The sequence below is a fragment of the Nannospalax galili genome, unplaced genomic scaffold (assembly GCF_000622305.1).
Source record: "Nannospalax galili isolate Female #2095 unplaced genomic scaffold, S.galili_v1.0 scaffold1316, whole genome shotgun sequence".
In the NCBI taxonomy this organism is placed as follows: Eukaryota; Metazoa; Chordata; class Mammalia; order Rodentia; family Spalacidae; genus Nannospalax; species Nannospalax galili.
Window position 1 is genome coordinate 1248508 of NW_008337765.1, and position 14175 is coordinate 1262682.

Here is a 14175-nt window from a genome sequence, read left to right on the forward strand (position 1 = left end):
TTGAAACCTACCTGAACACTTTATATCCGTGCTCAGACGCCAAGGAGCTCAGAAAGTAACCAACTGTGACTAGTAATAATCTGATATATAGAGATTAGAAACGCATATGCAAACATCTTAATGTCAATTGCATTAAAATGAATTTTTCTGTATGAAACTATATTTTAATAATGAAATGAAGATCTCTTTTAAAGTTAAAAAATAGAAAATAAAAATAAAATAAATATGAAAAAAATATAGGAAACAGCATATTTTAAGATGAAATGGAGATCTTCTTTAAAGGGTAAAAAGTCATTCAATTTTATGTCTTACAGGGTTTATGTCAATGCTGTTGTAATGAAATGCTTCTTCTAATTATATGGTTATTAAATAAATAATTAAAAGAAATGTAAAAGATTAAAAAAAAACAAAATACAGCAAATAGAAGAAGAGGAGTCATAGAAACCTCAATAGCACTGAAAGTGACGCATTAAAGTGTTTTCAGGTACTGGAAGAACATTAACCTATCATATGCAAGTTACTGGATTCAACCTTCCAACACTCCAAAAAACTTAAATTAAAAAAAAATTTGAGGTATGAGCACATGGCTATTAAATGAATAGATGAGTTGGACCCGGTACTAAACTCCTGTAATCCCAGCACTGGGGAGATTAGGAAGAACCATATCGTATTTGAGGTCAGGAGAACAAGACCCTGTCTCAACAACCTAAACAAATGCAATTGGCAAATAAATATTAAAATACTGTGTAGACACAAAGTATCGTTTGTCTAAGGGCACTGTAAAAGCTATTCTTTCCTGAAAGAAATCTGCCAATATTTAATAAAACTGCCTCATTTTTGATCTATTGATTTTATACTTAAGAATACACAAATAATTCCTGCTAAATAAATTCTGACAAAACTAAATTACCACAGAGAAAAACTAGGACCAATCTAAATGCCTGACAAACAAGAAACGATTAAGCAAACCAGACAATATTCTAGTAAGAATAAAATGCTACACTCTAAAAGTAAGATGAATGCATATTATGTCAATAATAAAATGTATGCACATATATGCACTTACTGTTATTAAGTTAAAAAAAAAAAAAACAGTGGGCTGGAGAGATGGCTCAGCAGTTAAGAGCACTGATTGCTCTTGCAGAGGACCCAGGTTCAATTCCCAACACGCACATGGCGGCTTCAAACCGTGCTTAAACTCCAGTTCCAGGGGATGCCGAAGCCCTCTTTTGATCTCCGTGGCATTGCACAACACGAGTGCACTCACATACATACAGGCAGTACACTCATACACATAAAATAAAAAATAAATAAAATATTAAAAAATAATAAATAAATATTTTAAAAAAAGAGTAAGCCACAGAAACACAGTATTTATGAAGGCTAAAATCATTAACCAGAAGTTAGAGGAACATGAATACAATTTTATCTTCAATAGATTCCTGTTTCTCTGCCAGTAAATTAAACATAAAACAATTTTAAGTTTAAAAAAATGACTGAATCCTCAGAGTTCTCCTGTTTGTAGGACTATTACATTCATTACATTAATGCCATGCTAAACTTGTTTCATTCTCCATTCATAAGTATTTTATACTCTCACAACAATGATAAAAGTACAAAGACAGCCAGACGTGGTGGTGCACTCAGGAGGCAGAGGCAAGCAGATCTCTGTGAGTTCAAGGCCAGGACAGCTGGGGCTACAGGGAGACCATGTCTCAAAAAGACCACACACACACAAAAAATGTACAAAGACAATTTTTCCTCTAAGAAACCCAAAATAAATTTCAAGGGGAATATATAATTAGCAAGTATGATTACCACATACAGATGGAAAAAAATGGAAACAGATCAAAGACCTCTCTAGTCACCCAATTTCTCATTCTCTATGTAACAGCAGTTTTGGAATCTCATTTCTAAATTTTAAAATACCCGTGTGTGGTGGCACATGCCTGTAGTCCCAGCACTTGGGAGGCAGAGGCAGGCGGATCTCTGTGAGTTCAAGGCCAGCCTGGTCTACACAGTGAGTTCCAGGACAGCTGGGGCTACAGGGAGACCCTGTCTCAAAAAGACCCCCAAAAAAATATCTTTGCGCTGGGCATGGTAGCACACGCCTTTAATCCCAGCACTTGGGAGGCAGAGGCAGGCAGATCTCTGTGAGTTCAAGGCCAGCCTGGTCTATATAGTGAATTCCAGGACAGCTGGGGCTACAAGGAGACCCTGCTTCAAAAAAGACACACACAAAAAAAAAGTTCCTTCTGCTTTTCTGAATAATGTGTACAACACTGTCCTTAAGAAATATGGGTCTGTTCTGAATGTTTGTACTCCCTCTCCCTTAATTCCCATGTTGAATTCTTGGACCCCAAGGTAATGGAACTATGAGGTAGAGCCTTTAAGGGGGTGATCAGGTCCTGAGGGCAGAGCTCTCATGAACAGTTTAGTGTCCTTATAAAACAGACTCGAAGAAGTTCTTTCATTCCTTTCACCATGTGAAGACATGCCTATATATGGATCAGGAAATGAACCCTCAGCAGACCCTGAATCTGTTGGCATCTTAATCTTAGATTTTCCAGCCTCCCAAATGTGAAATACACTTCTGTAAGAGAAGGGCGTGTGAAAACAAATACTGTTACCATCCTTATTGAAGTTAATAAAAACTTAAACTGTTCACTACCTATAAAGTCCACTGAGAGCAAGGGAAGAAGTATGAAAATTGAAGTTCTCTACACCAGTTAGTCAAAGTGGAGGAACAGAGGGTAGAAACACATCCCCCTCACATAACAGTTGTTTCCATTGGCTGAGATTCGAGAGTGGCTGAGAACAAAAATGAAAATCCAAACATTCAGAAATATGATCTGCCTTGACTCTTTTATCCCTACACCTCTCAGAATTAAAAAGCCTCAAAGAACACCACCCCCCCCACCCCACCCCCCCGCAAATTAAAAAACAGACATTTTGGGAAAACAAAAAACCTCTAGCCTGCAGACCACCTGTCAGTTCACTCATTCTAATTTCTGGTCTACCTCAGGTGCACTTCCTCTCTGCAGCTTTCCCTGAAGACTTGTGTTTTCTTAGGTATGTGAACATATGCCTTTCATAATATCAGATTTCATTAATCTCTTCGTAAGATTACATCTCTTACTTTTAAGGTTGCTAGAGGAGAGGGGATATATCCTTCTCTCTGAGGAATTAGGAACACAACATACAACTGCTATTAATTTAAAAGCCACGTATTAGGTTGAAAAGTATTGAAATACTCATAGAAAAAAATCCAGCGTGCTTGCAAGACTAGATCTCCCTTCTGGTCGTCAGAACTCTCAATAAGGAGCCTGAGCATCTTGCTCTGCAGGGTGTGACAGTTAAAACACTGGTGTACTGACTGTTAACTTGAGTAAATCTTTAAGATCTACAGGCATTTTTACAGATATAAGCTTTTTTGTTTCTTCTTTTTTAAAAAAGAATAGGTGTGTCAATGTCATTCACCACAGCTGACAAACCTAAACAGGAACTGCAAAATGTAAAGTTTGATAGCTTTTTTAATGCCCTAAAATAACCTCAAAATCCAGTTACAGTAAAACCATCAGTCATAAAATAAACACCAGCTTTAAAAAACAGTAAATAAACCCATTTATAGATTGTAAAGGTTTTCTGAACCATTATTTGAACTGTTAAAATATCAATGGCACTCTGTGAGATCGAGGCCAGCTTCAAAGAGATGTTATTCCCCCAAATAGTTTTTGTAATTTGGTGTATTTGGATGCCCTACGTCGGATAACCTATAAGCAAGTTATTCTTGCCTCTTATCAGCTGGTAAACTGAAAACTTTTGGGTGAATGTCCGAAGAAGTTAACGTTTTCGTCACTTGTTCCCATCATCTGCTTCTTTTAATTCTTTAAAATAATCCCAAAGAAGCTAAATTGTGGGCTCTTACGGGTTTCTTTTATAGACTGATTATTAGTCTTTACCAACGCAGTTTATGAGGTTCTGGGTGTTATATTCCACAGGTAATCAACCGCTAAGCTGGAAGTTAGATATCAAAGTCCTAGAGAAAGTAAGTCGTCCTAACCTGGAGTTTCAGAAACGTGCAATAAAACGGGAAGCAATGAAACAAGTTACTGGAAGTTGTCACTTGGCCGGGAGTTGCCCCTTTCAAGGAGGTCACCCGTCTCCTGGGCGAGGACAAGGGGCTGCCTGCATTCAGACACTTCCGGGAAAGCAGAATCCAACTGTTCCTGCGACCCGGCGGGGTGGGCACCTGAGCGAACTTTGCAGAATGGAGCCCTGCACAGCAAAGGGCAAGCCCACAGCCCGGAACGCGACCCCACCCACAGCTACGCCCCTTCCCCGCGCCGCGCTCCCGGAACCCCCGCCCGGCCTCGCCCACCTTGCACTCGTCGCTTTTTTTATCTTGCGTGCAGAAGTTGACCGGCGCCAGGCCCGGCAGGTAGAAGGCGCCGCCGGGACGCGGGCCTGGGGCTGTCCCCAAAAGGAGCAGCGACAGCAGGAGCAGTCGCGGACCCCGCGGTGGAGGCGACGCTGGTAGCCGGAGGCTCATGACGGCTGCTGCGAGAGGAGGGTGGCCAAGCCTGGGAGTCGAAGCGAGGACCAGGAGCAGAGAGGCCCGCAGACCACCGCAAGGCCGTGGGGAGCTGAGGGAGGCCGGTCCGCAACTGCTAGTTCCGGTAGCGCTAGAAGACACCTCGGGCCCCGCGACAGACACCGAAGCGGACCGCCGACTGAGCATGCGCGGCTCCGTCTGCACATGCTCAGTGCTGGCGCCGTGAGCGCAGCGCGCTGCTTCCGGGCGGGAGCGGGGAGGGGAGTCCACGTTCCGGGTTTGCGCGGCGGCTGCGTGGCTTCCGCCGGAGCTGTTCCGGCTCTCGCCCTCGGGTTCCAAGTTCCAACCTCGAGCTCCGGTGGGTTGCTGTGAGCGTCGCGCTTCTCCGGCGCTCCGTTTTTCTTAGTAACTTCCCATACCCTTCGTACGGTTCCCTTCTCTCGGTACAGAACTGACCGACAAACTTGCCAGAGTTTGGTGGTGGAGGGAAACTTCAGGGCCACCTACCTAGTTGGGAGCCGGGTAAGGAAACAAATGGGGAAGAACTTCATAAAATTTCAAAAAGTTATTCAGAGCAGGGACAATTGCTAAGCATTGAAATGGTTGGTGCGTTCGTGTGTGGGACAGTAAATCTACATGCGGTAAACATTGTAAGAGTGGAAATAGGTTGAGGCAAATAGGCGAATAAAATGTAGGGCAAAGGAAGACACGTACACACCTCATTGAGGAAAGGAGCCTTGATAAGGAATAGTATGTTATGGTTATTCTTAAGTGACATTGATGTGCTATGGGGCCTGTGTGTGCACGTGCACCAACATGCGTGCGTGTGTGCCGCATTTCCTGAAGTTTTCAAGGAGAAAATTTTTGGTAGCATAAAAAGCTACCAAATTGGGATTTAAATCGAACACTTCTGAAACGTGCATAATCTTAAAGTGTAAAACAAAGACGCAGAGCTCAGAATTCAAGACTGAGTAAGTTTGGGAAGTAGGCAAGTTCAAAAAAGTTTGGGGTTCCATAGACTTCTATCTAAATTCTTGTGTTTGTATATTTCCCCCAGGGAAGGTTTATAACTTTAACCAGATTTTCAGTGGGATCTAGCACCCTGCAAAAAAGATTCAGAACCACTGTGGGGTTAGTAACCACAACGAGAGCTAAAATCAAAGGTAATTTGCACTGGCCGAGCACTCAAGCTTTGGAACACCAGTGTCTCCTTATGTAGCCGATGGGCATGTTAATGAGCCAAAGAACTAGGAAGTCCGAAGAAAACAGAAAAAAGGTGTACCTCTTCCAACACAGTGGTCATACTGAACTTTTGGCTAGGCATGTAATAGGAACACAGGAAGCAGCTGTCCTCTCCAAATAGTTATAAAGGGGAGGCAAATAAACACTTTTTCCAGTCATGTGTTTTTCTGATTCTACTAGACTTGACCTTCACTGCCTCTACCCCAGCCTTTTCTTTTTTCCCACCTCAGATAACAGCACTTCTGACCACCTGCCTCTCAGACCCCAAACCTCACTCATAGCCAACGTACGGTTCGTTGTGCCACGTTATTATAGACTAAGTCCTTTATGGGAACCAGACCAACAGTCCCCTCGCAAGCCACTCCCCCGCCTCCTGTGCTAAGAGTCACTGTACAATTAATCTGTCCCTCAATTTCACGGTGCCCCTCAGTATCTAGGCTCCGAGAGGTCCCCAGCCTTCTTCCCTCCAGTCCTCGCCACTATCTCCCGACCCTGACTCAGTAACTGAAAACAGCGGACTGACTGAGTCTTCGGAATGAAAATGAACTCGGGATCCTAGACAGCTGACCCGCTCAGTGTACGGAGCGCGCAGGCGTAGGGCAAGTCGCCCTCACTTCTACTCCAACTCTGACACGCCACCGAGCTAGGCCGCCTCCGGGTGGGTGGGGCTCTGCAGTGGGGAGGGCGCGGATCCTTACTTCCGGATCCGGCTGCTTCTGGGTGACGCCTCACCTGGGGTTCTGTAGGTTACCTGATGGCGAGGCGGGGCAGGGCGTTCGCTGGGCCTGTAGCCCCGGGTTTGTGGACACTGCTGCAGAAATGCATGCGTGGAGTTTGCCGTTCCGAAGTAGGGAGAAAGGAAATTTCCTCTGCGTTCTCCCCATTGACCAGGACACTCTTCCACAAACCACTGATACGTCTGGCTGGAGCAAAACTTGAGGGAGTATGATTTTTCTCCTTTGCTGCAGGCTGCAGTTGCCAATTCGGATTTAAAAATAATAATATGGCGCCATCATATTGAGAAAGTTAAAACATTGGCCACAGAGAAGCTGGGGAAAGGGAGGAGGTGTTCTTTTTAATAGGCACAGAGTTCCAGTACGGGAGGATGGAAAAGTTCTGGAGTTGGGCGGTACTGATGGCTGCACAACTGAATACACTAATCATTGGGCTATACACTTAAAATGGTTAAATGATAGATTTTATATCTTGTATAGTTAACCGCAATTAAAAATCTGGCGTGTATTTTTCCACTCCTGTCTGCTGAGATAATTTTAGACATCCTGTTTTTCTGAGGTGCCTACATTTTTCCAATAGGATAGACAGATTTAGCAAAGGCAAATATTTCCCAGTTAAATGTTTTAGTTTCAGATAATTAAGTCTCAAATCTTACATGGGGCATACAATATTATCTGGCCACCCTACTTATTTGTCAAGGGGAAATTAATAGGAAAGCTTCTATTTGCAAAAAAAACGGCGGGAGGGGCATTATATTTTATTAGCTGTATGCCTCTTCTGTCCTCCGCCCGCATTGCAGGACTCAGGTGCACTTACCTACATGCAGGCAATACAGGCATACACATAAAATAAAAATAAATAAAATATTTTAAAATGAGTCATCAATAAACTCCAGCAGGAGTCAGAATATCATACCTAAAATACTCAATTTTGGCATAAGGGCGATTTTGAGTTTCAGACAACTGAGAAATAGTACATCCAGGAAGAACATCCCACTTTCCTCTTTTCTGCCTAATGTAGTGAACAATTTTTCCTCTATAAAAGTGGGGGTGAGGCTTGGTGGGCCAGACCTGCAACCCCATCTCTCCTGGGAGGCTGAGACAGAAGGACTGCACTTTCAAGACCTGTTTGGGCAGCTTAATGAAACTGTGTCTCAAAAAGTACAAAAAAAGAGAAGAGGCTATAGTATAGTTGCATAGCATATGTGAGGCTCTAGTTTCAACCCCCAGAACTACAATGAAGAGACAGAGAAAATGAATATAACAAATCTTAATGATCAACGCTTATTATAGGCTTTCCTATAACTTTAAAAAAATTATTTTTATTTTATGTGTATGAGTATATTGCCTGCATGTAGGTAAGTGCACCCATGTCATGCAATGTGCTGCAAACGGCATGGTGGCTCATCCTGTAAACCCAGCACTTGGGAGATGGAGGTGGGAAGATCAGAAGTTCAACTTCATCTTTGGCTACACAGTGAGTTTGGGGCCAGCCTGGGGTACATGAGACTCTGCCTTAAAAAAAAAAAAAAGCTAAGTTAAAAAGCAGTGATGGGGTTGGAGAGATGACTCAGTGATAAAGAGCACTTACTGCTCTTGAAGAATACTTGGGTTTGGTTCTGAGCACCCACATCAGGCAGGCTCACAACTGCCTGCAAACTCAGTTCCAGGATCTAGGCACCTGTATGCATATGATACACTTAAACTCACATGGGCACACGCACATTTAAAAATAACACAATAACAATACCAAATTTATTTCACACTTTGATAATGAGCATTAAACAGCTTTTCTGGAGGACAATTTGGTATTGGATACTCTTCAAAAGTCTTATAAATGTGTACAATCTAAAAGAATAATAACTGTAGTTCTTAGGATCTGTTTTTGGGAGAAATTTTGAATGTGAAAAAAGATTCCAGTTCTAAATATGTTCACCAATGCAATGCTTTTGACAGAAAAAATAGAAGACGCCCTAAATGTGCATCAAAGGAATTTGTTAAATAAATTGAAGCACTCCATTCATATAATAGGATCCTACTCAGTAAAAGTATGTTGAGAAGAACTAATGACATGGAGAGGTGTTTAAAATAACATTGGTAAATATAAAAGAGCATGTTCATTCTGACCCCAGTTTTATTTTTTAAATACTGTCAGGGCTGAGAGTGTGACTCAGTAGTAGAGTACTCGCTTAGTGTGTGGAAGGCCCTGGGTTCCCTTCCCAGCACTGCAAACCAGCCAACCAACCAACCAAATCAACCAACAAATTATCAATGTTAAGAGAATGAAAACACAACTTATTGATTGGAAGAAAATATTTGTAAATTTTCTGAACAACAAAGGACTTGTCAGTATACAAAGAACTTTCAAAACTCAACAGTAATCCCAGCACTAAGGAAGTTGTGTGTGTGTGTGTGTTTGTCAACTTGAAACAAACTAGAGTCACCTGGTAAGAAGGAACCTCAGTTGAGGAGTTGTTTCCATCAGACTGACCTATGACCATGTCTGTGAGGCATTTTCCTTTTCTTTTTTTATTTTCTTGTTTTGTTTGTTTGAGATAGTCTCATTATGCATTCCTGACTAACCTGGAACTCAGAATGTACACCAGGTTGTTTCTTTGTTTGAGACAGTCTCATGATGTAGTCCTCACTGGCCTGGAACTCACTATGTACACTAGGCTGGTCACATCCACATGCACCTGTTTCCCAAGTACTGGGGTTAAAGACATGTGCATTTTCTTAATAAACATAGGAAGACCCAGCCCAACATGGGTGTGGACAGTGCCATTCCTAAGCAGGTGGTCCTGGGTTGTATAAGAAAGCAGGCTGAACAGAGGCCAGAGGAGCATTCCTCCAGGGTCTCTGCTTCAGCTTCCTCCTCCAGATTCCTGTCTTGAGTTCCTGCCCTGGATTCCCTCAAAGATGAACTGTGATAAGGAAAAGTGTAAGCCAAATAAACCCTTTCCTCCCCAAGTTGGTTTTGGTTGGAGTATTTTATCACTGCAATAGAAAGCTAACTAGGAGACTGAGGTAGGAGAATTTTGAGTTTGAGGCCAGCCTAGGAGGGTTACATAGTGAGACCCTGTCTCAAAAAATTGAAAAGAAAAAAAGAAAGTTAAAAGAGTTGAACAGATACCTTTTCAAAAAAGACATATGGCTGGTACGTAAGTACAAGAGATAATGACATCATTAGACAACTGAGAAATGCAAATTAGATCATGAACTATGTAAAAATGTCACAACAGCTCATATTTTTACAATTAGTATGTGGTATAAACATTCTAAAACCTGATGAGGTACCTCCATGCATTTGTTAGAATAGCTGAAAAAAAAACAATACATGACAAGGGCAGGAGTATCAGAACCTCATGTGTTGCTACTGTAAAAGGGTACACTTATTATTTTCTTTTTTGTCTTTTTGAGACAGGGTCTCCCTGTAGTCCCAGCTGACCTGAACTCACTATGTAGACCAGGCTGGCTGGCCTTGAACTCACAGAGATCCGCCTGCCTCTGCCTCCCAAGTGCTGGGATTAAAGGCATGCATCACCACGCCCGGCTAAGGGTACACTTATTATATGACCCAGTAATCGTACTCATAGATATTCAAACCCCAGAGAAACTAAAACGTGGGCATGAAAACTTACACACAAATATTTGTATCAGCTTTTTTCATAATCATCCAAACAAGAAACAATCTAAATATCTTTCACCCTGTAAATAAACTATAGTATGTGCATATAATGCTATATTGCTCTACAACAAAAAGGAGAAAACCATGGCTATACACCAGAGCTTGGCAGAGTCACATATACACTGTGGACAAGTGAGGCATGACCATGCCACATTATAATTACCTGAAATAAAAATAGCCTGACTCTTAACTTTAGTTTTTAAGAGTAGGCCCAAACACCTGTTCCCCCAGAAGTCTCTTAGAACTGTGTCCTTGAGTCAGGCCTCACACATGATTTTATTCAAAATTGTATCTCCAGCTTCAATTGTGTAAGTACAAGCTCAGATCCACCCTTATCAGACAATCTTACCCTTCCCTCCCCAAGCCTAAAACATCTCATACACACAAAGTCAAGCAATATTTCTCCATCTTCCTTGTTTTCAAAGAAGATGCATGTGCTACGTTTCAGTGCTTTTGATTTGTTAATTCTCAAGCATACCCACATTCATTCTGTTTCTTGGGGTGAGGTAGCAAATTGAGATTCCCAGGAAACAAGATCAGGTGCCCAAGTCACAAGAGCACATGATTCAGTGAGTTTGCCAACGTTAATGAAAAGTCATTAGTCCGAGCCGGGAGTGGTGGCACAAGCCTTCAGTCCCAGCACTTGGGAGGCAGAGGCAGGTGGATCTCTGTGAATTCAAGGCCAGACTAGTCTACATAGCAAGTTCCAGGCCAGCTGGGGCTACAGGAAGACCCTGTCTCAAAAAGACCAAAAACAAAACAAAAAACAAAAACAAAATACCAAACAAACAAAAAGTCATTAGTCCAGATTATGTCCATTTTATAAAAGTCATTCCAACAGAAAAGGGTGAAATCCAGAAGGTTATATACTCCCATTTATATGACATTTTGATAATATAAAACTGTAGTGACCAGAGAACAGATCAATAGGTACTAGCAATAGATATGACTAAAAGGGATATTTATTAGAGGGAATTTTTATTGTTGGAGATGGAGAGAATAGTGCTGTTACGAAGGCTGATTTGGGTAAGCAAAATACCATGTGTGTGTGAAGACTCAGACAAAGACTTTAAGATGGGCATGATGGTGGTATAATCCTTTAATCCCAGCACTGAGGAGGTTGAGGCAAGATCATGAGTTCAAGAGCAGCCTAGGCTATATAAAGAAACTCTGGGGACTGGAGAGACAGCTCAGCAGTTAGGAGCACTGATTGCTCTTGCAGAGGACCTGGGTTCAGTTCACAGCACCCACATGATGAATTACACATGTTTGTAACTCCATTTCCAGGGGATCTGATACCCTCTTCTGACCACCTCAGGCATTGCACACCATGGGTGCACTTACACAGATGCAAGCAATACACTCACTCATACACATAAAACAAAAATAATAGATAAAATATTTAAAAAATAAACTCTGTCTCAAGAAAAAACAAACAAACAAAAAACATTTTAAAAGTTGAAAAAAGAGACCTTGGCAGACAACCTGAGAGTGGCTGTTCTGGATTCCGTCTAGCTTAGAAGCTGAGAACACAGCAGACAGCCTGAGAGCATCTGATCTGGCCTCTGTCTAGTGTAGGGGCTGAGAGCTCAGCAGACCACTGACAGTGCCAAAATTGGGCCTCTCCTTAGGGAACTTCCCAAATTGTGCTCTGAGTACCTGCTAGTAGGGGTCCAAACATTAGAAGGAAGCCTGAGTGTACCTGAGTGGAGCCTGGTTTCTGTGGGAGCTCCTGAGTAGCTGATCTGAAGCCATCAGTTCCCTCCAAAATAAAATCTGAGAGAACCGGAAACCTAGATCAACTAGCTCTACAAACCCAATAAGAAAACAACTAAGGCATACCAATAATATAAACAGAAGCAAACCTCAACTCAACAAAAGAAAACTTGATTTTCATATCAGAGCCACAAACAACAAAAGAAATTCACATGCCAAAATCACAATGAAAAAATAATGGAAAGCCAACACACTATGTCCCCACCAAACTCCACCAGTCTCCTTGTAGAAGAGTTCTACAAGGAGAATCCCCTAGAAATAACCCAGGACACAGAATTTAAAAGAACAGGCATAAGCATGATCAAGGAATTCAATGAATTTAACGAACACACAAACAAACCAAAGGACTAAAAGAAGATAGGAATAAACTTCTGAATGAATTCACAAAAGAGAAACAGTGAAGAAAACTCAGGTTGAAATGAAGAAGGATGTGAAAAACTCAATATGCCAACTTGAAACCATAGGGGAACGCCTCACCGCTAGAATGAATGAAATGGAAAACCGAATATCAACACTGAAGGATAAAGCCAAAGAATTGGACCACTCAAGGAAAGACTATTAAAAAAATTTAAAAACACAGGAATGGAATATGCAGGAGATGTGAGACACCAAGAAAAGACCAAATCTATGGATCATAGGAATAGAGGAAGGAGAAGAATCTCAGATTAATGGTATTGACCAGATCTTAAACAGGATTGTAGAAGAGAATTTCCAAAAATTAAGGAAAGACATCCCCATACAAATACAGGAAGCACATAGAACACCAAATAGACAGGATCAGAAAAGAAACTCCCCAGGACATATCAGTAAAAACACCAAATGTACAGAAGAGACAATACTGAAAGCAGCAAAAGAAAAACAAATCACATACAGAGGAAAGCCCATCAGAATTACAGCTGACTGATCAATGCAAACTCTGAAACCCAGAAGAGCCTGGACCAAGGTATTTCCAGTTCTAAATGACCATAGATGCCAGCCCAGAATACTTTACTCGGCAAAAATGTCTATTATAGTTGAGGGGGAAAGAAAAATCTTCCACAACATGAATAGTCTGAAAGAATACATGTACAAAAACAAAACAAAACAAAAAAAACAAACAGCCCTTCAAAGAATACTTGAAGCAATACAAAGAGTGGAGAAAGGAACAACTATACCCCAGGAGCAATGAAAGAAACTAAATAAAGGTATAATTGTGGAAACACAAGATTAGGCAAAGAATGGAAACAATAATCAAAATGATGGCAACCACTAAACATCTTTCAATAATAACATTAAATATCAATGGACTAAACTCCCCAGTCAGAAGACACAGGAAGGTTGAATGGATTAAGAAACAAAATCCATCTTTCTGTTGTCTACAAGAAACCCATCTCACCTTCAAGGACAGGCACTACCTTAAGGTAAAAGGATGGAAAAGATTATTCCAAGCAAATGGCATTAAGAAACAAGCAGGGGTTGTAATTCTAATATCTGACAAAATAGATTTCAAAGTAAAACTAATCAGAAGAGATAAAGAGGGTTGCTTCATTCTGATCAAAGGAACAATTAACCAAGAAGATATTGCAATCTTGAACATATATGCACCAAACTCTTGTGCATCCAAATTCATAAAAACAACACTACAGGACTTTAAGACACAGGTAAATCCCAACTCAATAATAGTAGGGAACTTCAATACCCCACTGTCTCCATTAGACATGTCACCTGGACAAAGAATAAACAGACATCTGAACTAAATAATACATACATCAAATGGACCTAACAGACATCTTCCAAATATTCCACCGAAGCACCAAAGAATACACTTTCTATTCAGCACCCCGTGGAACTTCCTCAAAAATTGACCCCATACTGGGGCACAAAACAAACATCAACAAATACAAAAATATTGAAATAATTCTGTGCATTCTATAAGACCACAGTACAATAAAGCTCAAAATCAACACTGGAAGAAGCTCTAGTCACTACACAAACTCATGGAGATTAAACAACACACTCCTAATGATGAATGGGTCAAATTAAGAAAGAAATAAAGAATTCCTGGAATTAAATGAAAAGGACAATACAGCACAATAAACCCTCTGGGACGCTTTAAATGCAGTCCTAAGAGGGAAGTTTATAGCTCTAAATGCCTATATTAAAAAATCAAAAGCCAGGCGTGGTGGTGCATGCCTTTAATC

The 14175-nt window shown here is 41.2% G+C and overlaps 1 protein-coding gene across 1 annotated transcript in view; it reads right to left on the reverse strand.

Moving 5' to 3' along the window:
* The window catches only part of Tm9sf2 (transmembrane 9 superfamily member 2), a 59023-nt gene extending 54259 nt beyond the window's left edge, over positions 1 to 4764 (reverse strand). Inside the window, exon 1 of the mRNA XM_008832724.2 lies at positions 4382 to 4764. Coding sequence (XP_008830946.1) covers positions 4382 to 4741 — 360 coding nt within the window. The 5' untranslated portion in view covers positions 4742 to 4764. The remainder of the gene's footprint in view (positions 1 to 4381) is intronic.
* Between the last annotated feature and the right edge of the window lie 9411 nt (positions 4765 to 14175).